The sequence below is a fragment of the Notothenia rossii genome, assembly GCF_949606895.1.
Source record: "Notothenia rossii genome assembly, chromosome: 6".
In the NCBI taxonomy this organism is placed as follows: Eukaryota; Metazoa; Chordata; class Actinopteri; order Perciformes; family Nototheniidae; genus Notothenia; species Notothenia rossii.
In genome coordinates this window covers 15,913,153-15,938,179 of record NC_136909.1, presented here as the reverse complement: position 1 = coordinate 15,938,179, position 25,027 = coordinate 15,913,153, and the positions used below count along the sequence as shown (strand labels likewise).

At 38.7% G+C, this 25,027-nt stretch overlaps 4 protein-coding genes across 4 annotated transcripts; 2 read left to right on the top strand and 2 right to left on the bottom strand.

Annotated features, from left to right (window-relative positions):
• Nucleotides 1-7: 7 nt before the first annotated feature.
• cUnh12orf43 (chromosome Un C12orf43 homolog) lies at nucleotides 8-2,528 on the bottom strand. Its single transcript, XM_079686750.1, has 6 exons — nucleotides 2,318-2,528; nucleotides 2,011-2,038; nucleotides 1,552-1,650; nucleotides 1,384-1,457; nucleotides 1,191-1,278; nucleotides 8-548 (listed from the first exon to the last, which is right to left on the bottom strand). The coding sequence occupies exons 1-6, from the start codon at nucleotides 2,433-2,435 to the stop codon at nucleotides 206-208; spliced, it is 750 nt and encodes a 249-aa protein (XP_079542876.1). The 5' UTR covers nucleotides 2,436-2,528; the 3' UTR covers nucleotides 8-205.
• A 393-nt stretch (nucleotides 2,529-2,921) lies between these two features.
• On the bottom strand, nucleotides 2,922-9,036 carry unc119b (unc-119 lipid binding chaperone B). Its single transcript, XM_079686746.1, has 5 exons — nucleotides 8,683-9,036; nucleotides 7,267-7,380; nucleotides 6,281-6,389; nucleotides 5,989-6,161; nucleotides 2,922-5,419 (listed from the first exon to the last, which is right to left on the bottom strand). Exons 1-5 carry the CDS (start codon nucleotides 8,909-8,911, stop codon nucleotides 5,307-5,309), a joined length of 738 nt encoding a protein of 245 aa, XP_079542872.1. The 5' UTR covers nucleotides 8,912-9,036; the 3' UTR covers nucleotides 2,922-5,306.
• A 2,858-nt stretch (nucleotides 9,037-11,894) lies between these two features.
• pop5 (POP5 homolog, ribonuclease P/MRP subunit) lies at nucleotides 11,895-15,520 on the top strand. Its single transcript, XM_079686234.1, has 5 exons — nucleotides 11,895-12,023; nucleotides 12,107-12,249; nucleotides 13,082-13,231; nucleotides 13,317-13,400; nucleotides 13,711-15,520. The coding sequence occupies exons 1-5, from the start codon at nucleotides 12,004-12,006 to the stop codon at nucleotides 13,842-13,844; spliced, it is 531 nt and encodes a 176-aa protein (XP_079542360.1). The 5' UTR covers nucleotides 11,895-12,003; the 3' UTR covers nucleotides 13,845-15,520.
• Nucleotides 15,387-24,400, top strand: rnf10 (ring finger protein 10). Its single transcript, XM_079686233.1, has 17 exons — nucleotides 15,387-15,520; nucleotides 16,297-16,481; nucleotides 16,596-16,801; nucleotides 16,899-16,989; nucleotides 17,089-17,273; nucleotides 18,560-18,696; nucleotides 18,921-19,075; nucleotides 19,510-19,635; nucleotides 19,806-20,082; nucleotides 21,161-21,294; nucleotides 21,432-21,549; nucleotides 21,649-21,750; nucleotides 21,867-22,004; nucleotides 22,122-22,213; nucleotides 22,360-22,417; nucleotides 23,161-23,310; nucleotides 23,400-24,400. Exons 1-17 carry the CDS (start codon nucleotides 15,439-15,441, stop codon nucleotides 23,471-23,473), a joined length of 2,310 nt encoding a protein of 769 aa, XP_079542359.1. The 5' UTR covers nucleotides 15,387-15,438; the 3' UTR covers nucleotides 23,474-24,400.
• Nucleotides 24,401-25,027: the final 627 nt, after the last annotated feature.

Sequence of the window (25,027 nt, the reverse complement as noted above, 5' to 3'; positions counted from 1 at the left end):
GCATGGATTGGTATGAAAAGGTTTTTTAATGAAAAAGGTTTTTTTGTTCAGATACAGTTTTACTGTTGTGTAAATGATGAACGTTCTTAAACACACAGCTTCCTAAAACATATTCAAAATGTTTTGGGATATATATTTCAAGCTTGTGAGGGACTGGATAACGAACATCCCAAAACAGTGAAGGATAAGTCAAAAGAAATTCACATCATACTTCTTCCTCTGTGTGTCGCTTCTTCTTCTTTTTCCGCTTCACTTTGACTTGCGTGTGTTCCTGCTCAGAGTTCCCATGCTCATCATTAACAGGAGAACCTGCAGAGTCTACCTGCTCACCCTTCTCTTGTTTCCGTTTCCTCTTTTTCTTCTTCTTCTTCTTAACAACATGGTTCTCCTTTTCCTCTACCACGTTTTTCTTTTCCTTTATATTTTCTGAGCAGGGAAGCTCAGATGAGGGGGTGGAGAGTGTAGAGGGCAGCGAAAAAGAGGGCAAGAGATCTTTGATAGACACTGCCGCCTCCCGCAGCCTCATTTCCATCTCACTGTCACTGTCACTGTCACCAACAGAGAAATATATGAGTTACAGGGATAGTTAGGATGTTTTTAAGTCAGGTTGTATAAGGTGCTCTTTTATAGTCAGTGTATCTGCTACAGTAGACGGAGCTTGGCAAGTCCCCAGTTTGGGGAGCAGGGAGAAATTCCGGCATGGAAGCAAAAAATATATATTTGAGACAGGAACTGACCAGAGTCAACAAACTGTATTTTTAACAAGCAAAAAAAGGCAGTTATTAGTCAAATGCTACCTTGTTCTATTAGTTTGTTGGTGTTAAAAGCCTCACCTAAAAAATAGTTTATGTGTAAGCTATATTGACAACAATGTTCCTTGCCGTCAGACAACCATTTCTGAAGATGCTACCTATGCTCTCTTCAAAGATATCAGACTCCAGACTTTTAAATCACCTAAGTGAAGTTTTTTTTTTTTATTAGTAGGCTAAAATACGTATTGTTTCAGCAGTACATTGCTATGCCTCTGTGCAGTCACTCACGCTCGTTTCTCCAAACCGTGGGCGTGCCAACCTCAATGTACAGTAGGTAATACACTGACTTTAGATAAGTCCCTTATACAAAGTCACTTTGAAACTAAACCTTTAACTACTATACAAATAAATGACATTTTAAAATGTAATAATAAGAACCTTGAGCTGGAGATAGGCCGCCGCCTCACAGGGGCTGGGGCTTCTACAGCTGCCTGTCCCGGGACTGATGTAGAAAACAGAAGAAATCCTAAAAAAGGACAGAAACAAAATAAAACATGTGGATGGGCATGCCTTTCAAAATAACAGTATACCCTGAAAAGCAGTAGGTACCAAAATAAAAGAGAAAATGTACCCTCATCATCATCATTATCACATTTTGCTGACTCCGCACAGGATTCAGTTTCAGTCTTCATCTCTGTAAAGCGACTGACAGGAAAGGGGACAATATTTGTTAAGTTTTCAAATATATGGATCTTTGCCTTACATTGATATGAAAATGCCGAGAAGTCAAACTACATACCTGTCGAGAAGATTTCCTAACTTTTTGGCAACATGTGTTCGAAACCCTTGGGTGACCTGGAGCTCGTTGGCATCGTGATCATGGTCAGCGACAACAATTCTGTTGCACAACAAGACAATAGTCAAACTTACTTGATTTATGATTATTGATTGATTGAATATTTTTGTATTAAATTCTGTCATTGGACCATTCACTAAAGAGAAGCCGCATATGTCAAAAATTAAGTTTTGTAATTTAACCAGAAAATCATTGTTTATTGGTCTGGTAAGTTATGCAAATCCCCCAGTCCTTTTTATATATCAAGAGCATTTGGTTGGTAAATGGTGCTAATTGGTTGCACGTTGATAATATAGCTATAGCTGGGACATTTGGAGTATTTAACCTTAATAGCTGAAGTGGAGATAAACAATCCAAAACAGTAGCTCTTATAACTTAAATATACATGTATAAAAGGCTTACCGTTTTGACTGTTGCACATTGCCCCCATCTAAAACACAGATAGCAGCAGTCATCATCAGGTAACATGCATTTAATAAATACTGTGTCTACATTAGCGCTGAAGGGTAAAACAAGCATGCTGCAAGAAGTTAAAGCAAGTTAATGAGCAGTGAAGTGCAATACAAATATATATTTCTGACATTTCGACTCTACCACCTCTGGATTTAAATCAGAGTTGGGTTTCTCACCAGGCTAATGTCGTATTCCTACAGGAGTTTTCTCTCTGTCCACCTCGCCTCTCACTACTAACATAACAGGAACACCTTACCTTTCTTCGTGTCACTTCGTGTTTCCCAAACGGCCTCCTGACATCTTCTCAACACTTCATCGTCACTGCTGCTGGAGTCTTCAGAAACACCAACTATCTTCTTAGCGGTGGCCGCCATGCTCAAACACGTGCCGCTGGTGTTTTGAGCTGAGCATTCTGGGTAATGTAGTCTGTTTGTCAAACGGGAACTGTGTTGACAGAAACGGGCTATTTGTGTCTATCTATATACATCACTTTCTTCATACAACTTCAAGAAACCAACTTTTTTTAAACAAAGATTCAAGGCAATTTCTTTATTGTATTTACAAGGACAAAACCACAAGCCGTGCAATAATGTTCATTCCATAAAAAGAATGAAAACAATGTCATACATTTTCCATTTTAAATTTCTGACATTCATTTTAAGACTATGAATTGATATTCATGATTTTTCCAATATATGTAGTTTGCAACAACTTTTACAAATGATACAAGATTTAATATCAGCATGATTTGCTGTATTCTCCCAAGGTACCAATACAGCTGATTTAATCTAGATAAACAAAGACAAAAGTTTCCCAAACTCCCTGATAATCTACTCAAAATAAACACCAGCTTTTCAATGTTTTTCAGTCTAATATTTTTATTTACAATACATTTGAATGAACATGAGTTTATCACTTGTAAAATTAGACAATAAAAAAGGAGGGGTCTATGCAACGGGTTACAAATATGATCCATACATTGATCCAAACAGTCTATTAGACTTTTTGTGCAGAAACACAAATTGGACCCTCTTCTCAAGGCATTTTCATTTTTTACAATAAAACACCGCTGACCGATACGGTTTGGCATAGCAACACCAGTGCTGCTAACCAAAACAGCAGACCGAGATACATCCATTGAGTCCAATTGTCAAATAAATTGAGGTGGTAGTATTGGGTCATTGAAAAGCTTCAGCTGTTTAAAGTGTGTGCCTGATACAACACTTGTCTGAGTTATTAATGGGCTACATCATGAGTTGTCACTGATGCTTCAAACATTAAAATCCCAAAGATAAAATAAGAATGTACAAAATGACTCAACGCAGGCTGTAAGACACCTGTTTTACAAAAGGCAGTACTCCAAGACGTCGGAAATGAATTATCTTTCCTTCAGCTTAATGCCGTTTTTGCCTTACAGGTGGATGATGTACAACGTTTCCTTACACAACAAACAACTTAACAATGAACACCTGGATATAAGGCACATGGAGTCATGTTACAAAGTACAGTGAGAGGAGCTTTTGAGTTTTGGAAATTACTTCCAGACTGTTCCAGTGGTTTTGCATGATTTAAATACATTGCATAATAGAATTAAAGCAATGCTGACCATTTGCAAGGTGTTATTTTCTGCATTTCAGACAGCCACTAAAACACCTGACTGTCTGTACGGAAAGAAAAGAAAAAAATGGAACCAGCTAATCAAAGCAATATTATCTTACATTTAGAAAATAATTAACAAGTAATGGTAAATTACAGCTCTAATTGCAAATTAAAACTGTTGTAACTAATAGACATTCAACATTTGTAGGCCAACAATATGCAAAACCACCGGTATCGTCCTTAAAACAGGTCAACTACTGTGTCTGTCCTGCTGCCTTATTAATACAAAAAAAGATCAACTACCAAAGAACATCACTCTTTATTGTCCTGCTTTGTGCTTTATATCATTAGTAGATTGAGAACCTGAGCTCAGAGCAGCAGAAGATACACACAGCGACCCGTTTAAAAGGTATATCACACTGCTAGACAAATTCTGCTCAAAAAGAGTTGGATTTGTAGCATACTATTGTGCCAAATAAACCAGGAAGACAAGTTATTAAAAACGTGTGCTTTGTGGAGTACAATAACGTGGAAAGACTAAACAGAGGGAAAAAAAAAGGATTTTAATTAAATGTATTATTTCAACAGGTTCCACATAATTGTATTAGGTAAGTTTATAGCAATAGTATTAAGTTGAAGCTATTATTTAGTATTAAACTTAATATTATATATAAAACACAATTATGTGTAATTTGTTTACAATTTACCGTTTCAAACTGTTTTCAGTGCTGTTTGAGCAATGGATGGCATGTAAAGCAAGTCTAATAACTCTCAAATAGGCTAATATCTTTACCTTTTTGTGTTTTCAAGTGTGCAGAGTTTGATATAACAAATGTTCCCAACTGACAGCGAATTATGTCACGAAAAGTTGAACAGATTTTAGCAGGGTAAATATTGCACCTAACATTATGAAAAGAGCTCATGCTTATCTTCAACAAAAATAAACTTCTACTTAAGACTAGATTGGTCAACCTAATGTACCTCGTAAAATGAACACCAATCTTAAGTATCTGACCTAAACAGTCCAGATGGCTCACAACTGATAGGAGATATTTAAAGGAGATATTTAAGCAAGAACGAAACTCAAACAATGTCACCTAGTGCTACATTATCATCCTTGACTAACAATACTGTAAAACGTCTAGTTAATGCTCGTTCTTCCATATGGGAAACACAGTTGTCACTAGCGAAAGGTAGTTCAAATAAACATCAACTGATAACATCTATATACTAAAGCAAATGGAGTTATAACTGACACAACCCATAGGCTTTTCCATGAGAGGTCTGTGATTCAAAGTGTCCCTTTCCAGCAGAGACGGCAAGAAACTTAAGGCAAAAATGTTACATGATATTTGAATGACAAACCAAAAGACAGAGCAAAGAGTCAGATTTCACAAAACACATTTGACAGAACATTCCTCAAGAGTCCCAGAAGCTGAGGTCAATGAGGTACTGATGAATGGATCCACGATTTTGTACGGAGGCAGATGTGGTCCATTGTGAAGAATGTTGTCACGTTTGGAGGGAATGTTCACAAAGAGAATATGACTTCTGCCCCCCCGCCCCCAAAGAAAGCTTTTGGATGGTTGTAATGCGATGAAAGCAATCCCCCACTGAATATCGCAAATATTTCTCCCCTTCAGGTATTACAGACCGCCGTTGTAGGCATAGTCCGCCTTGTTGTGCATGATGAGTTTGTTGTCCACAAAGTAGAAACTGTCCGATCTGGTCTCGTAAGGGTGCGCCACCATGAGGCGAACTGACAGGGAGAGAAGGAAGACAAATATTTCAACAAAGATCAAGATATGAACTATAAGGTATAAATATGTATACAGTTCCAGATGTGTGATAATTGTCATAAGATCATTTTGCCCACTGCACAATGTGAGACCATCAGACTGCCAACAAAGGCTTACAGATAATGTAATTATTCCACCATTTGTGACACTTACAATTAGTACCGTAGTTGGTTTGAGTCTGTCCTATTTTAATTCATTTCCTGGGAGCAACGTATGGATCTTACGGCTGTGTTTATGCATCTCTTCTCCTGTCGCTCATTTTAAGAAAATGTGCATTGGAGATAACTTAGAATCTACCGGGGAACACAGTTATTTATTTCATGAATGTATCTTATGGCCTTAAATGAAGGCAGTAACAAAAAACTGGCTTCCAGTCGTGCAGCCTGCCGAAAAGTCTTTTAACTAATGCATTTTTATAAATGTCACTCAAGGTTATGACACCAGTTTGATAGCTAAGCATTTCCAATATGGCAACGCGTCCATGCCTGCAACAGCATTAACATTATTGGCTGAGGAAAAATAAACTCACTGAGGTCATCTGGAAGCTGTGGAAACTCATAAATGTGTTCACATGTGTTGCGGCTGTTGGGAATGCAAAAGCCAAAGTCAAAGTCAAAGTTCTTTAGGAGGCGTCCCTGGAAGTAATGCCTCTCAATCATACGGAAGCTGTTAATTGGCCGGTCTCCCACGGTGAACTCCACACTGAGGTTTAGAGAACAGAAACAAGAAAGACAACATTCACAATTCAGTTTTGCACTTTAAAGTCTGCTTATTATGCATGCAGCTTTTACAATTCAGAGCGTTATGGTTAATTGACTTACGTTGCGCCAACAGTGCACAGTTTCAGGAAGGCCGGTGTAAACTGATATCGCACAAAACGCCCCGCGCTGGTGTCTACATCCCCACTCTCCTCTTCACCGTCCAGAGGACCTAAAACAGAAAACATGTTAAGCTGTCCGACATGAAATAATCACAGGATAGGAAATAAAGCTAGGAGAAACTGGGCTGAAAAGATGTGGGCATGCAGATGATGCACTATTATTATCTGTGACGTGCAAGAGCAATGTCAAAAGATATCAATCAAGAAGACACACTGATGATTCCCAAATATTTTCTAAAATCTAAAATGTCTTTTAATGAATGCGTTCACTTAATAGTAAAAATAATGCAATTCAAATATGTTGACATTTTTAGGAGGTAAACCCGACCCAGGAAGAGCATATGACAATAGGGTAAGATCCATATACAAAGCAGACTGTATGGAAAGACTGCGGTACTCATGCTTGGTCATACTGTGCTTTACTGACAGGACAACACCTCTAGGCTATAACTGAGCAGAATCACTGTGTCTGATCTACAGTAAAGTCTATGGTCTGTACACATGTTTCTCCCTAATGGTCCTTTTAGCAAGGGCTAGCTTTCCATTGACAATCAATAACTATCAATAACTCCCACAACCCATCAGAGACTGCACCGACCTCACCACCTTCAAAAAACTCACAAAAACTCACCTCTTCAATCTGGCTTTTCATGTTTGATTGTTTTTATATTATTTGACTTTAACTTTAACTATATATTTATTTGTTGTTCCTTTCTTCTCTTTTCTTTTTTCTTCACTATTATCTGTAAAGCTTCTTTGAGCACCTGTAAAAGCGCTAACAAATTAAGTCTATTATTATTATTATTATTAACTATACAGAAGTTTGGATAAGAATCATGTTGAGTGAAACACATCTCCATGAACAAGACTGTGTGAGTTTTGTGAATGGTTGAATCTTCAAGAGGCAGATGTAAATGTGTCACTTACCGCTGTTAGGAGGTTTGGCAATCTCAAACAGCACCGTTCCCGTTTCCAGGTCTCGGATTTTGAAACGTGTGAAGTCAATGCTGTAGACATTGTCTTCAGGTTTGCACAGATAGTCTGGAATATGAAATAAAAGAGGTACTTCAGAGAAACAGACATTCAGTAGAGGAGTTCAATACTCTTATAGGGAGCAAGCAACCATTAGTAAGGCTTTTTGTTAGATTCAAAAAGAAAGTAAAAAAAGTCCATCTTAGTTTCTTGAGTTCAGAGGTTATGTCTTTAAATGTCTTATTTTGCCAGTCCAAAAACAAACATATCCACTTTAATATGATATCATACAGAGAAAAACATGACATCTCGATTTAAAAAAAAGGCTAAAAACGGGTGTATTTGCTTTTTTTCCCTGTAAAAGTTAACCTATTATTAAAGAACTTAGTGATTATTTTCTAACAAAGGACTAGCAGACCTATAGTTTCAGAACTACACTCTAGCAAACAGAGGCAATTCATTGATATTTAATTAGCTTAACTAATACCTACATCAGGAATTTTGAGGCAAGTCACAAAGCTTTGATCCACAAAGGTTCACCCTTACTTTGACAATAGAGCCAGCACTCAAGGAAAAACTAGGGTCTGAGTATCTTTTTTTTGGTTGCTGCACCTTGCAGTGGTGGTGAATAATTCCACTGCGCAGGCTCACGGCTATTCAGTCAAGTCTTGTAAGAAAGAAGGGAAGTAATGCCATTGTTGTCTGGTCCGGGGAAAAGGCTAAAAACAATGGAAGGCGTTAAGCATTAGCTGCAACTTTGGTAGTCTGGGTTTCCAATACCAAACACTGGTGTTTGACTCGTGTGTGGAAGAAAGTGACTGTTCCAGGTGATTAAAAGGCAAAAACATCAGAATCCATTACTTAAAGCTGCACTAGTGACAAAAAAACATAGCTTTTAGTGAATACACCTGCATTTGTTGTTTAGAAAGAAGAATACGTGCAAATTAATTAGACTTGTTGTTGTATTTTTAAACATGAGCCATGACTACTTCACATGACAGTAGTTGATCAGTTTATCTTTTCCAGTTTGCTAAAGAAATCCTTAAATACAGCTTTAAGGACAGGGGGCTCTGAGCAAATCCATTCTGGGGGGGGCTCCAAATTCCTTGCTACGCTCTTGGAAACCTCCTACTTAGTTGGTTATCAACAAATAGGAAAGATGCACAGCACAACACAAAACATAGTTAACTTAGACATAAAGTACCCTGTGTGACAAATTAACTAACTAACAATGTGATTCAGGAAATTAGTGGACTAAGAAGTCAACAGGTCTGACTCTTCACTTAGCCGCCGTTAGCATAGGGTAAAATGGTACCAGTACAGCAGTGTTATTTTACCGGCTTTAACTAAGACAATGCTTTCATAACTCACCCTCCGTGACTGCCCGGAGACCCAGGACATTGTCTGGGGTAATATCTTTCCCCATAGCCCGCAGTTCATCCTCGGTGACCACAGGCCACTTGTCCGGCTGATTGCGCCTTGACTTCAGCTTCTTCAGCATTCCTCCACCGCTCTTTCTCTCCCTCGCCTCCGAGCCGGGTTCTGTCTCCGTCTGACTCTTACTGACTGTCGGTGCCGGTTTGTTTCGTGAACCATTCATAACGGACACTAACGCTGCGAAAAAAAGAGTTGTTGTGGTTTGTCCTTTTTTTTGTTTGAGAGCGACTTAACAAACTGCTGGTGTGTTTTCAAGATGGCGTATAACGTGTTTGAGAGACAAAAACGTAAGGTTTTGATTGGCTGAGAAGGACGGAGATTGTCATAGTTACCGAAAGGGTGCGAACTCTTTAAAGACCGGGATGTCCCGTTTCTTGGTTTAAATGGATTGTATAGGCGTCGTTTGTGCTTTTTTGTGTGTGTCCCTCGGAGGTAGGGGGTGTCGCCTTTAGGCTGGCGAGGACACAAAACCTCTCAAAACATAAAAACTCACAAAGATCATAAAATAAATTAAAACATAAAAAGTCCTGTACCACTACCTTTGTGCATGTTTCTTTCTTAACGCAGCAAACAGAAATCGTTGTCCCCATTTATAAACCAATATTGTAATTGTTATTTAAATTTATTTTTTGCAAAACATTCTTTAATAAAATATACAATTTTTTTTTTAAATGTTTCTAAAAAGTAATGTATTCAATTCTTATTTGTATCACCTAATAATATACATTTAAAATAATAATAATGAAATAATAATTAGTATTATTTAATATTTGTTTGGGCCTTTATTTTTTGTGAATTAAATATCCCTACATTTTTTAGGATTGAATTATTATTATTAATGTTTTTCAGGTCCCTCGGAGATGTGGGGGGAGGGGCGTCTCCCACTTCACTTTGCCATGCTGGGAGGCAAACCACCAACCCTCTGGTTAGGCCTCCATTTATCCCTTCAGCCAAAGAAAAGGCACCAGTACACGTATATTCCAGTCAAATTTGACAGTATTGGGTTCTACGTTTATTAGGGTTACAAGGTGACACAAAAATATTGTTAAAGAACATTGTTTGAACTCATCGCCAGTAGTAACCATCCATTTTTCAAATTTCGTTCCAGAAAAACCCAAGGCTACCAGGACGTGTGAGGAAAAAAACTGAATTTAAGCCTCTGTTTCTTTCAAACTTTACCAAACTTCAGGGGTTTTTTCCCATTAAAAAAACTCCATTCTAACAACAATTCGTAATTTCTGAACAACAGCCCATAATTAGGCTGTGGCTGAGAGGAAGAGCTGTTGTCTTTGGAAGGTGGTGGGTTCAATCCCAGAAATGCAAATATCATGTTGATTTATCCTAGTGTGTATTGTGCTACTTGTTAATATGTGTGCGTGTTCTCACTGCTAGTGGAGATGACCTGTTAGAAATCCCATCCCTTACACTCCTGTTACTGAGTTTTAGTTAGTAGAAAAACCTTTAATATGCAACACCATTTTTGACGCTAATAAACATTTATATCTGGCTCTTGATGGCTCTGGAGTGAAGTGTACTTCTTGCTCCAAATCAATCAATCAAAGTCAATCAAAGTGCATTTATTCAGCCCAATATCACAAATTATACTTTTGTCTCAGGGGGCTTTACAGTTTATACAGAACATGAATACGCTGGAAATTCCCGGTGCTGTAAGCCTTGAAAAATATTTATTGAAGAGAAAAAAAAGTCATGGTGTGGTGTCTCTCCTTGCATTGTGTACAACTTGACACAACGCTTCCAAATAAAAGTGGGACTGGTCAGAGGAAGTTAAATAAAATATGATAGAAACTCAAAGACTTAAAGACACCTGCACTTATTGAAATGTTCAGAGCAATTGAAAGTACGTTTGTTACAAATATTGTCTTATCCACAGAATACAAGGCTGCCAAGCAAAGTAACATTTTGCAAAACACGCACACAGAAATGAATAAATATATAAATGTAGAAATGAATAAATATATAAATGTAAGTGAAAATACATAGAAATACATTAAAGATATATAATGTATGTTCTGTTTTATTCTCAACTTTTATTTATCCATTAATATTTCCATATTTATAAATGTTTTTTTGTGTTTATTTATTCCTGTATTTATTTTGTACTCATGTCATGTTCTGTCCTCCATACCTGTGTACTCGTTATGTGCATAAAGGTACAAATTCCCTCCAAATCACATCACAGCAAGACTTATAATTGGCCGTTCATTATTTTAAAAACACATTGGTGGTCCAGAGGTCTATGTATTGGTTCTTCATGCAGGTGTTCGAGGTTCAACACCCAGGGGAGGGACATACTTTGTCTTCTGCTATGCTGATGTTAAATCTGGAGAAATTGTCCCCACCACTTACTAACAAAATGACCCCGTTGGTTGCATTGTGAGCAGAGGCGGAAGAAGTATTTAGATATTTTACTTTAGAAAAAGTATTAATACTTACTTGTAAAAGTACTCTGTTACAAGTGAAAGTACATTTAAAGTCTTACTCATGTAAAAGTACAAAAGTATTGGCATCAAAATATACTTAAAGTAAGTAAAAGTATTGGTTGTGCATAAAGGCCCTTTTCCCAATCATATATGTGAAATTACTGGCATAAAAGTAGCAATACATTCATGTCAAAATACTCCATAACAAGTCAAAGTTCTACATTCTTAAATAAAAGTACACACGTATTGTCAGCAAAGTATATGTAAAGTACAACAAGTACTAAATCTGCAGAGAAAGGTCCTCCATATGTGATAAATAAATATATACAGTATATATATATATATATATATATATATATATATATATATATATATATATATAGACATATAAACAGTATGTCTAATAATATACAGTATATTATCAGTTATTCCACTAGTTTAATTTTAGAGATGCAGTATATAAAAAGTTTATAATAATAATAATACATTTGATTTATGAAGGCGCCTTTCAAGGCTCTCAACAAAGTTGTATCTTCTTCATACATGCAACATCTGAAAAGTAACTAAAGCTGCTTAATAAAAGTAGTGGAGTAAAAGTATAAACTTGCGTTAATCTAAAATATATAAAGTACAACAAATATTCCCATTAGAAAGTGTGTTCATGAATAGACAAATCTGAAATCGTGCGGCCCAGTGTCTATTATCAAGTACACCCAGCATAGCCTCTAACCTCCAGCACGTGGCGCTCTAGTGCAAGCTGGTGGTAGATCGTTTTGTTGACGGAAGTTCGCCACGGAAGAAGAGAGGAACCGTCATGGTTCGTGTCAAGTCTAGGTAAAACGTGCTGTTCATTTGCCATTGTAACACTGTTTATGTGCTCTCAATCCACTTTCTGACGGGTTGTCTTCTGCCTGCAGGTATTTACTGTGCGAAATCAACGTGACAGACAGGGCCCGCCTGTTGCTACTGGATGACCGAGCTGTGGCAGCAGCAGTGAGGGCAGCAGTGGCCCGCATGCACGGAGACTATGGGGCGGCTCTCTGCAGCATCAGATTCTCTGGTAAGGGTTTTCAAATCTTTACTTTAAAAAAAAAAATAACATAACCCGAGGTGGGACAAGTAGGCTACTCAGATCTTGTACTTCAGTAAAAGTACCAAAGAGCAGGAATACTCTGTTACAAGTAAAAGTCATGCATTCAAAATGTTACTCAAATGAAAGTATGCAGATCGGCTAATTTCAGAATATATGATATGTTTTGATTATAAATATTGATGCATTAATGTGTTATCAATGTTGGTAAAGGTCCAGCTAGTTTGAATTACTTTGTATACTGCATAATAGCTTGTGAGTTTTAATCCAGGTGTGACTAAAGTATTTTTGAGTGTTGTCTGCAAAGTTACTAAAGGTACATTTTAGTAGAAGAAAAAGTGCATCTCTGAATTATAGTGGGGTAAAAATACAAAGTAGGCTATTTCAATACTCTAAAACTTAAGTAAAGAAAGAGTATTTAAAAATGGTACTTAAGTACTGTGCTTAAGTTAATTTACTTAGTTACTTTATACCACTGAACATAACACATTAGATGTCCTGCAACTTTAAACCAACATGCACCTCAACTGTATACAATGTGTGTGTATTACAGAAAATAGGGTTTGGTGACCAACTCAGTGCTGTACAATTCAAGCAATGATTCCTGTTCAAAAGAAAATTGCACAAACTAAGAAATCATTTTACAATTATTCTATCATGCACAATGAACATATTGTAAGTTTTTGCATTACAAGTTCTCAGCTTCGTCACTTTTTCTTTGATGTAGAGGAAAACATTGTAGGATATTGTAGCTTTGTGTTGCCTGAGCTCTGAGTCTTGTCTGTATTTTATGTCTTTTTAGTGAAATATCTGAACGCTCATACTGGAATAGTATTCCTGCGTTTCCCCAAGAGATGTTACAGACTCCTCTGGTCTGCATTGCCTTTCATCACCTGTATCGAAACTCGTGGGCAGAAAATCCCATGTTTTCTGAACTGTTTGCATGTGGGAGGTAAGTTAAAACATGGACACTCATCTTTATAATGATTAGATATAACTTTATTATATACACTTGTTAATTGTGTTTTGTTTTCCAGGAACAATAAGAACATGTCAGAAGTTTCTGATCCGATACAACACCCAGCAGCTCCATCGAATGATCCCTAAATGTAAAAACGAAGGTACGGGATTTTGTTCAATTCTATCTAATGTCATTCATACTGAACTCTGCAATGAGAGTCAGTAGAGGTCCCCTGATTGATTTATCTGTTCATGTGATTTTTAACTAATCATCTACTAAAATTGTGATTAACAACGGTGTTGAAAAGGAATCTGTTTTACCAGATGTATTGAAGCATTTCACTTCGCTTAATCTGTTGAATTTTTAATTGCAGTTTGACTTTATCAGAGTCTACTGCAATTAACTTCAAGCCATCCAAAATACAAAAATAAAACATTTATTTGACCGGTTTCCTTTTTTTTCATTTGTAGAAGAAAAGCAAGAGATCCAGAAAGCAATTCTGAACTGCACTCTAACAAGAGGAAACAAGGTGGAATTTGAAGATGAATTAGAGAGTGAAAAAGATGACGACGATGATGAAGAAGAGGAAGAAGAAGAAGAGTAGTGACTTCACTCACTTGGATTTAGAAGGCGGACTATTTTTGTTACGGGACATTTAAGCATTTAAGGAAATGCATACCCACCTCTGTGGAAAAACTGTTCACTGCTGCAGCTGCTCAGCACATTTGATACCCAAGAAAACTGACTGACTGTATGCCTGTCTTCAATAGAGGGACAGAGGTAACCCTGCAGAGTTTTTGTGCTTTAATTAACTTTTTAATTTTTGTTATTCATACTATGTTTTGTGCTCAAGTGTTTGTTTTTTTGTATAAATAAAAGCACTGTTTTTGATGATGTTGTATGCTGTCAAAAAAATGATGACGTAAAACGAATGGTACGAATATGTTCTGAAGGCTGCACAGACATTTAGATTATTTCGATATTGCATAACCTTGAACAATATTGACAATACTGCATCAAACCATGTAAGGAGAATGTTTTTTTTTTACTCCAGCCAGGTAAAAAGTACATTTTGAATGCAGGACCTGTACCCAAGTCCAAATACTTAAACGCTGTGGTATTAGTACTCTTACATGGGTTAAAAACAAAGTGTAAGAATACTCTTTTACAAGTAAAAGTCCTGCTTTAAAAATGTAACTCAAGTAAAAGTACAAAAGTATTAGCATCTTAATATACTTAAAGTACTCGCTATGTAGATATGGCAATTTCCGAATCATATGTATTTTATGTTTTCATTATAATCTGATGTATGTGTTTATCAAGTTTGTAAAGGTGGACAACATTTAAATTATTTTATTTACTGCTGAGTAGCAGTTTTGATAATATTGTTTATCATTAATCCATATCGGCAAAGAAACTAAAGGAACTAGGTAATGTAGTGGAGTAAAAGTACACAACTAACTTCTGAATTGTAGTGGAGTAGAATCACAAAACAGCATAATAATAAATGGAAATACTAAATTAAATTACAAGTGCCTCAGAATTGTATTAAAGTACAGTATTTGAGTAAATATACTACGTTATTTGGCATCAGTGGTTAAATAAATACCTCGTTCATTTCTCCTTTATCTATTTACCCATGTTTGTTTTTTGTACCCACATAGCCGAAACTTTTATAACTACATTCCCCACAATGCTTAGCGGGGCCTGTACTAGACAGCTTTGCAAACTGTACAAGAAACATCCGGGTCTCTCAGGTTTCTATCTGGCGACCCGTCGCCATTAGTAGAAGCTCCCTAACGGATATATTTTTTGGGTGAAAATCTCCCAATTGTCGTGTTTTCCAGCCTTTGGAAAACATCTGCCGCCTTGTTAAGGGCATTTTGTTTCCCTTACCGAGTAAACAACCTAAACTCGGGGGGTGTTGGCCCCGCGTGTTGAGCTTTCGTCCTCTCCACCAGCAACCTCCATAACTTGAGACGCCGAAATCGTGTCTCTTCTTTTTTCTCGGATTGTTTATTGTCAAGATGTCGCCGTAATGGGTTATCCGCGTTTGACAGAAATGCACCAGGGCCTTCGTCGCCTGACCCGCACTCACAGCCCGCTTTCTCCCTTTGTTTTCCCGTGTGGCGTTAGAGAGCTCGGCGGCTCTCTACCTGCAGCTCGGCCCCTGTACCGCAGACTTCACGGAGACAAACATGGAGAAAAACCCCAACAGCAAGGTTCCGCCCCGGTCCAGCTCCACAGGCCCGACACCGGGCGATTCTAAACCCAAAACAGGTGAGAACCCTCCACAATGTTGATGTCACTGGAAGTCTGACATAATATGGACACACTGTGGCCTGCTGGGGCCTAGCCGTAGCGCAGAGATTGTTTATCTGGTGTGGCTGACGTCGCTGTCAAAACATTTGGCCCTGTAACAGGCAGAAGAACAGCTAACATTTGCAAACAACAGTGTATTTACCAGTTTGTATTCTCCACAGTTGTCGTAAGCAGTGATGCAGAGACGCTGTCCTTTATCAACTTCTGAATAAATATATGTTTACATCCTTGCTAACATAGATGTTTAATGAACACATCAACCCGACTATGCGGCCGTGCCTGCATTTTTCTACACGATTAACTAAGTTCATGCAGACTTTTTAAAATCACTTCCATTTCTCATTTAGGTCCTTTTAGTGAAAGTTGTTCCTTGCCTTAAATCAAAATCGTGAACACTCCATCATGAAGCTAGAAAATGCATAACAAGAAGGTTTATCTTTATTACTTTGAATTAAATGGTGTTATATTCTGCAATATACTGTGTGTGGGTTGCCCATAAGCACACTTATTTGTGTGAAAGAGTAAAAAAAAGCCTAACTTTTACCCATTACACTAATGATAGTAGTAGATCATTAGGTAAATTGACGCACTTGCATGAAGTCAGGTTACAAAGTAGTCCATATTCAATTTTTCTTCCAGCACTCTCTGGTTTCCATCAGCCAAATGAAGATGTTATATTATATCATAATATTAGTGTATTCCTGCCTCTAATGCATTTTAATGTTATTTTTCAGAAAGTAAAAATAATGGAGGCTCCAAGCGCTACAGCCGCAAGCATGAGCCTGCTATTCCAAAAACCGAAAGTTTTCAAGGCCCTCGTCACACCAATTCACAGAAAAGCAAAAGCTTTGACAAGAGACCCGCCCAGAGAGGTGGAGGAAAACAATATGGCTTTGCAGGTGGAGGACGACGTGAGGAGGTTGGTATTTTTAATTACTAAAAAAACAACAACATTTTAAGGAGCAAGTCATAAAATAAACACTTTAAAGCTCGAACTTGGTTGACAGAATTATATCCACCTCTGCCTCCACAGGTAGCAGAGACCTGCCGGGCAGACTTTAGCCCGGCTCAGTTTGCTGGACCTAAAAAAGTTAGCCTCAACCATCTGCTGAACTTTACCTTTGAACCTCGTGGAGGTTTCGGTGGCATCGGAGAGGGAGGCAACTCTGGTTGGGGCCGCCGAAACAAATGGGGCCACAAGCACAAGCCCTTCAACAAGGAGCTTTTTCTGCAGGCCAAGTATTTAAAACAAATACACACCTTATTTGCCGATTGGCCAATCCACCTTTGCATTCCTACCTTAGCCTTTGGCATCACCAAATTGTGTGTGTTTCAGTTGCCAGTTCGTGGTGTCTGATGACCAGGACTACAAGGGTCACTTCACTGATCCAGATACTCTGGTCAACTGGGACTGTGTTCAGCAAGTGGTGAGAATATGTCCTCTTTTAAGATGTGTGTATTGGAAATGAAGGTTATTCATTTATATACTAATGCACGTGATCAAATCCATTTGTGTTCGTCTACAGCGTATCTACAGTCATGAGGTGCCGTCTTGCCCAATCTGCCTCTACCCTCCTCTGACCGCCCGCATCACCAAGTGCGGACACATCTTCTGCTGGCCGTGCATGCTGCACTACCTCTCTATTGGTGACAAGAGCTGGTCCAAGTGCCCCATCTGCTATGAGGCAGTAAGCACCGCTGACCTGAAGAGGTGAGTCAATAAAAGCCTTTTAGGCTAACTAAAGCCACCCTCCCACTGGACGAACAAACACTAACAGCTGTATTGATTCTTTAATGCAAAAGTTACAATCTGCAATCTGTTGTAGTCACAATTATTAATCGGCTCCAGCTCTGATTGTAAGTGATGGTGTGGGGATTGTCCACAGTATTGAGTATGTAAGTCGCTTTGGATAAAAGCGTCTAACATGTAATGTAATGTAATGGTAGACTAGACCCTCCAGAAAAACGCGGACAAAACTCCTTGATTATGCGATTAAACATGCAGGGATTTTATGCGGGGAAACTGCGGGAAGTTGCGAAATATGCGGAAAGTTGCACAAATTTTATTTATTTATTTTTAAATATTGGGCTGTCTTATTTATTCTTTCTCACACACAACCTGCCACTAACATTAAACCCCTTTTTACTATTCAATTAAACACATACAATGTTTTTTTTTGCAAAAGCAATTGGGCTATTTTAATCACACACACACACACACACACACACACACACACACACACACACACTTCTCCGCCTCATTCTGTTTTCATTTACTCGTTCGTTATCTGACCAGCTTCAATCTTGTAGGCTACTCACTTCGTTTCTTGTAGCCCTCGAAAGGGTTTTGGAGGTTGATGCCTCGGTGAACGTGAGTTGTTTGGCTTTCTTGTCCGCAGCAGCAGAAAGCATTTTCGAATGTTTGAATAAATCAAAGTGGGTCTTCACCGTCGACTTTCTCTTATGCTCCAACACACAGTTGCACGGGGTGCAGAATAGTTTCCCCCCACTTTCGTGAAAGACATTGGGGTACTGCTTTGCCCGGTCTTTAGCAGAAATGTTCGTCGGTAAATGAGATGGATCAGATTTTTTCATCTTGGTGTTTTCTCTCTCGTGTGAGTTCCACACGTTCACTCTACGGTGTTGTTTACTTTCTGTGATGCGCGAGCTGATGACGTCGTGTCATCATCATCATCACTACTTCACGTCAAGACGAGTTCACTTTTTTTTTTTTCAACTTTGTGTGGAAAAATGGGGGGATTATGCGGCCTCTTCTTGTCTAATGGAAATGGTAAGGGAATGTATCTCTTATATTTACCCATGAGCACAAAATATACATTTATTCACTCTTATTGGTTATCAGGCAAGAGTAGGGGAGAATACATGAAAAGGTTTAACAAGGAAACCAGTGAAGCTTTTCCATTGACGCAGTTTTGATTCTCTTGGTTTAGTTCAATTCTGCGAGAGTGACTTTTAACAATCAGTTTCTTGTTGCAGTGTTGTTGCTATGGAGACCAGGCAGTATGTTGCTGGTGATGTAATCACCATGCGCCTGATGCGGAGAGAGAAGGGGGCTTTGGTGGCCATGCCTAGCTCTCAGTGGGTGAAGGTGGAGGAGCCTGTTCGCTTTGGAGGTGAGAGAAAGCCACCTTTTTGTTTATGAAGGAGATCAGTGACGTCCTATGGTGTCACAGTCTTCAAAGTTATTTTATATGGCTCAAAGTAACTCTAAAGCACCATGCAGACATTTGAATATCCTCAGACAAGTTGGGTTATATTACTTGAAGTGTAAAATACTCTCCTAAAGGGGATGGTTCTCTTACTTCCTACTCACCGTGCGATGGTGTGTGTTTTCTAGATGTGTGTCTTAGCCCGTACTCCAAGCTGCTGCTGACCTCCCCGATGCAGGTCCTGAGCCTGGTGGCCGAGGAGAAGGCTGCCCTGCAGGCTCAGCTCAGCCAGGAGGGGGACGCCCAGGGCTGCTTCATCCAGAGCGCACTGTGTCTCCTGCAGGTAAATAAACCTGCATGCCTCTCTGACAGGAAACTGTTTAGCAAATGACCGCACATACACAAAAGGTTCACTGGATGACATCACTGCATTCAACACAACATGAGCAAAAACACCTCTGATGATAAAAAAAAATCATTATTATTTTTGCAATGCCGCTTAATGTGAAATCAATGTTATTTTCTATTGGGTGTCTCCAGGTAGAATATAAAACCTTCTTTATGAATCAGAATAAAACCATACATGGGTGCAGACAGATATTTGCCTCTTTAATGCTGGCTCCAGACTATAGCATGATGTGGCTTTTTATGAAGTCATGTTATATTTTCTGTTAAATCCCATATCCATTGAAAGCCCGCTCAAAAATTATTTATCTGGGTCCTGGCTACATTTTTTTGATGTGCGTATTTTTTTAAATGTATGTTTTTATGATTTAGGAGCGAGAGGAAATGCTGCTGAAGCAGCAGAAGGCACATGTAAGAAACATGCTTGACCTTTCCTCTCTGACTCTGGAAGACCCTTCCCCTATGGACGAAGTGGTTACTATTTCCAGCATCGCCAAGGTGAGTCTAAAAACAGTCCTTTCATCATTCTTCTTTGACAGCAGTAGTGTCTATGAGTAATGGGAAATTATTTTTACTTGCATGTTCTTTCTCAACATTGTAGCTTTCTACTTTTAAATGGGAATATTCAGGTTGTTCTGTTTAGTAAGAGGTGTCTCTTCCTTCTGTAGCCTGTGCTGCAGTACACCTCTGCATTTGATGACGAGGTTGCAGAGTTTGAGGATGATGCGGAGGTCTCAGAAGTGCCGGAGGTCCCACAGGAGGCCAAGGAAGAGCTGCTAGGCTTCCCTGAAAGTATTTTGGAGAATGTCCTGGAGGAGCCTCTGGAGGCTATGATGGATGAAGCCCCAGAGCCCCAGCCTGAAGAGGAGATCCCTATCAAACCGGCAGATTCAGGCCGCCCTTCCACCAGCGTGGTGCACGGACCCTACTACTATTTTTACCAAGGTGGGTTTCAGTGTTTCCTCTAGGATGGAGTCAAAGCAGCGGTGCTAAGGCAAAATGTGAGTGCGGAGCGCGTGAAATTTTTTTAGTGTGTGCGAAGTGCGCCCCGTACTTGTTTCCATGTTTCCATGTTTCTGCCAGCACAAGAAAGGCTCTTGAGGCTCTACACGTGTATTTTGCTAAATCACCTTTATTGAACATACAGTAACACAAATACTACACATCCACATAACAAACAATCAAAATAAAAAGTATGCAATTTAATTATTTTAACCTGCTTAATTTTGGGGTGGACCTCACATCCTCTAGGGGGTTCGGGGGGCATGCTCCCCCGGGAAGATTGTTTTTTAAATTTTGAAGTTAAAAGCATCAATCTGGTGCACTTTGAGCAGAAAATGAATTTATGGATACAGCGCTCAACACTCAGATGAAAGGGACCTGTATACTTTTCAATAATCCAAACATCTTTAGAATATGAACACAACCAATAACAAATCATTTCAACTTGTTTATTCTTATCTTACCTAGTTGGTATTCTTTCTTTTTCTTTATGCATATTTTACAAATCACTCCCCTTTTAAACTGTTTTTGCTCACAGAGGCTGTGCGGATTATTATTTTAATGTATACAAAAAAAAAGAATAATTAAATAATTGTTTTATTTTGGTACCTGGCTTGCGCCCCGTAGCAGCGGTGCGCACACATTCAGCAGTGGTGCAGCGCCGCTGCTGAATGTATATAGGGCAAACACTGGGGTGGTACCCTAATCTCTTGACTCAGCCATCATCATGGCTCATTTCTAGTTGTTTCCTATGAGAACATTTTCCCTTTTTTAGGACACTGATTTGCAAACAATTTTCTAACATAAAAACTTACTGAAGATTTCAGACAAATCCTGCATTTGCTTAGTAGAACCCAGAATCAAGTAACATAAACATACATAGTTGGAAAATCTTTTACATATTAGATGGAAGCCTGTTTTTATCAGCTGTGTAAAAAGTTGTTGTTCTTTTCACTCACGGTTAAGTTTCAGTGTTGACTCTAACTTTTTCTTTCCTCCCTCGCCCATGTTTCTTCTCCAGCTGATGACTGCCAGCAGATGTTCCTGCATCCTGTGAATGTACGCTGTCTGTTGCGTGAATACGGCAGCTTGGAGGCCAGTCCGGACTCCATCACTGCCACAGTGGTGGAGATAGTGGGACACCAAGTCACTGAGGTCGGCCACACAGAGACACACAAAACCTAATATTCAGATCAGTTTGGTTAGCTGTTTCCGCAGAAACATTTTCTGCAAAAAATCTACTGTGCCCAGTATTCTGTTATTTGCTTATGTCGTAACTTTAACTGTTGCAGGATATCCGCCGTCGGCATCGCTACCTGGCTCATCTGCCGCTCACGTGCGAGTTCAGTATCTGTGAGTTAGCCCTGGAGCCACCAACTGTGTCCAAAGAGACTCTAGATACATTTGCAGGTGAGAATACATTTCATGTCTATGGAATTGTTAATTACAGGAAGAAGGTGACATAGATTGAAAGTGTTGATTTGACACATTTCCCTCCCAAACCACTAGATGACTTGGAGAAGAGAAAGCGCCTGAGGCAGAAGAAAGTGAGGGATGAGAAGCGCAGAGAGAAGCGAATTGAAATCGAGGAGAACAAGAAGCAGGGTAAATGTAAGTACAGATGTGCAGGTCACAACTGGAGTCATACCTCCTGAAATATATATGAATAAATTGGAGCGTTCTCTGGACCGGAGGCTGTAACTGTGTTTGCTCTGTATGTTAAACAGATCCTGAGGTGCATATCGGATTGGAGAACCTTCAACATTTCCCAGCGTTCGGGTCTCCTCCTCACAACAGCAGCTTCCTAATGCAGCCTGACTTCTCATTTGCCCCCCCGTCACCCCTCAGCACCAGTCCTTCCTCTGGTAAGAGCGTCTCCTTCCTCTGCAGTGTATTGCTCAGAGCTATAGGTGTGGCCTCTGGCTGTTTATGGCCTATGTTTCAGCACTATTGTGAGTTTAACATCCCTTTTGTTGTTTTAGATGGGATGAGATTCCCAAGTCTGAATGGGCAAAGCTCTTCACCCGTTGTGGGTAGCTTGGAGGATGACTCCAACTGTATGTCCTTTGCACAGGTGTGTAGAAAATATACAAATACCTAGTTGGCAACATCATTTATTTAGACTGCATTTGTCATATTGGGGAAATGCATCACACATCTGAAGTGCTGATGTTGAAGCACATCATCTAAATAAAGGAAATGCTCCTGTGTCCTGTATAGATGCTCAGAGATGGGAAAGCCAGAGGTGATGCTGGGCCCTGGAACGCTCCAAAGAAAGGTAGATTCACAATTTAGACAGCAAAAGTAGCAAGCTTCCAATACTTGCATCATATGTGTCCTACAAGTTTAGGTTATTTTAGTGCCATCTCTTGTTAAAATTGATATGTCAATACAAAAGTACAAGTTCTCTGGACTTTGTAGTTCATTAGTGGACATTACTTTTCTATCAACATTGTAGTACCTTCATATATAAATCTACACAAAGAAAGGATCTTTGTGGGCTGCAGCATTCTGCCAGAAAATCATTGAAACCATTTCATTAACAGCAACATAATCAGTCATAGCTGCAACTTGTATATAGTTTTTTTTTTTTTTAAATATGTCAGTGTCATCTTCAAAACTCAGATTTTTGGAATCAATAGAGAACCGTAATTTGGAATCTAACTGTAGTTTATTTGTTGTCTTTTTGTGCAGAGTTAAATGATGAAATGGTAACTTATTTGTTCTTATTCAACAAGCAACGTGTTGTATTTAAGTAGTATATCGTTATTAATATCTGTTTATTTGCAAGTAACAGTGCTTCACTTTTAAACGGTCTGTTATACATCTGTTTAAAACACAATACACTTAAGATAGCTTTGTTCTTGTATATGTGCTTGTGTGAGTTGGTATATGTTGCACATACTACTGGACGTAGTAACTGGAGCTGAGTTCAGTGCACTGTATTTCTTGTAAAGCTAGTTTTTAGCAGTGTAACTCCGCGAGGGCTTCCTGACATCAGTGTTGTGTTGTTTCATGTAGAGCTGCTCGGCCCCCCGGCAGCAGACAGCGACGGAGAGAGCGACGGGTCCGACCGCGTGCCGGTGCCCAGCTTCCAGAACTCCTTCAGCCAGGCCTTCGAGAAGGCTCTCCTGCAGCTGGACTCTCCTCCACAACATGTGGTCGTCCCAGGTCTGGCGTCCATCGATTCACTTTATCCAATAAATAGCCTTTCTGCAATTCAAGTATTTGTTTAACACTCACCCTTGGTTGTCTTTCAGATGAGAAAGGAGGAAAGAAGAAGAAGAAAAAGCAGAAACTTCTATTCAGCACATCCATGGTTCACACAAAGTAGACGACACTGAAGTTTATTCAACCATATTTGTCTTGAGTTGATCTTCCTTATGCTTGTTTTAATTTCATACAGATCTTTCTTGGAGTTACAAGCTATTGAAGCTTTCAGTACGTAGCTAAAGTTCATGCTGCTTTTAATTATTCTCTCGTTGTCATCAGTTTAATTTATATACATTTTCCGGAAGGTCAAAGCTTTTCAGCGTCCTCCTTTCACAAAGCAAACTTTTGGGTTACATTTAGGTTCAGATGCTAAAGTAAAGGGAGAAATAAAACAAGCTTTACATGGCTTCAGGGTGACTCGCATCACAGTCGTTTCTGTATGATGTCAAACGTTCAAGAAGTAGACCCTGAGCACCTGGGTTCCATGAGTTACATTGATGAGATAAATCTGGGTGCTTGATATTGCAGTAGCAGTCAGCCAGCTGCAGGTACGGTGCAGCTTTTTAAAAATCTTTCCAAGATACTCAGTGCTCAGACATTCATTTGGAATTTCCTCTTAGATTAAATGGAAACATACCTATCAGTGTTGGCTAGTACTTCATCACCATGGTATTTTCTAACAACAACATGAATACATGAAATACCATTGTGAGGAAATTAAAAACACAGTATTGTATTGAAGAGATTAGATCTGTTGGTTCAACAAAACTCCAGTATATCCTATACTTTCTTCCGTTTTTAGTTTTTTCTCCTGTCATCTTAAAGGTTTACTCATTTTTTACTTTTATTTCCCTAGCTTGATTTCAGTGTTGAAAAGGTTTGAAGCTAATGAATTGCTGACATCCAACGAATGCTTTGAAGAAAAGTGGATTGAATATGTTTTGGTTTGAGGGTTCTGTAATGAGCTTTTTAAGTTTGAGCAAGTTTAAAGGCTAGTGGACATAAGTCGTCTGATGAAATGAATAAACCATTATGCACAATAAAGAAACTGAGTGTTTAATGCTGCTCTTAGTGCCAAGGCTAATAAAGGTTCTGGTTTGGTAAGGTCAACAAATGGAAGTCTCCATCAGGACAGGTGCTTCCATATTGTCGATGCAGTATTTAGTTTTCTCCACATGGGGGCAGTCTAGTACAACCAGTATAATCTTTGTCATAAAGTTATCTCGGCCCCTGGGTCAACGCTTTATACATTAAATGCCTAATTTATACCAAGAGGACATACAAACTAAGCATATTAACATTAAATGTTGCCTCATACTTATTTTGTATATGGTTTGAATTAAGATTATCTTTAATTGTTGTTTCTATAAAATATCAGAAAAATGGTCATCACACTTTGCAAGTCCATGATGATGTCGTCTCATCTCTTGCATTGTCAGTCGACAACCCAAAGATAGTCATTTAAATATGATATGAATCGGAAAGTATGATATCTCATCGGAGAGGCTGGATTCAAGATTTTTTTTGCACGAAAAACTTCTTTAACGATGAATTTATTTATTTTTAAGTTGGAAATTATTTTTCTGTGAATGACCAACGGATTAGTGTAGATGTATTGGTGCAGCTCTAATTTAATTATATAAATGATATGGGTATCCTTATTTATATGACAACA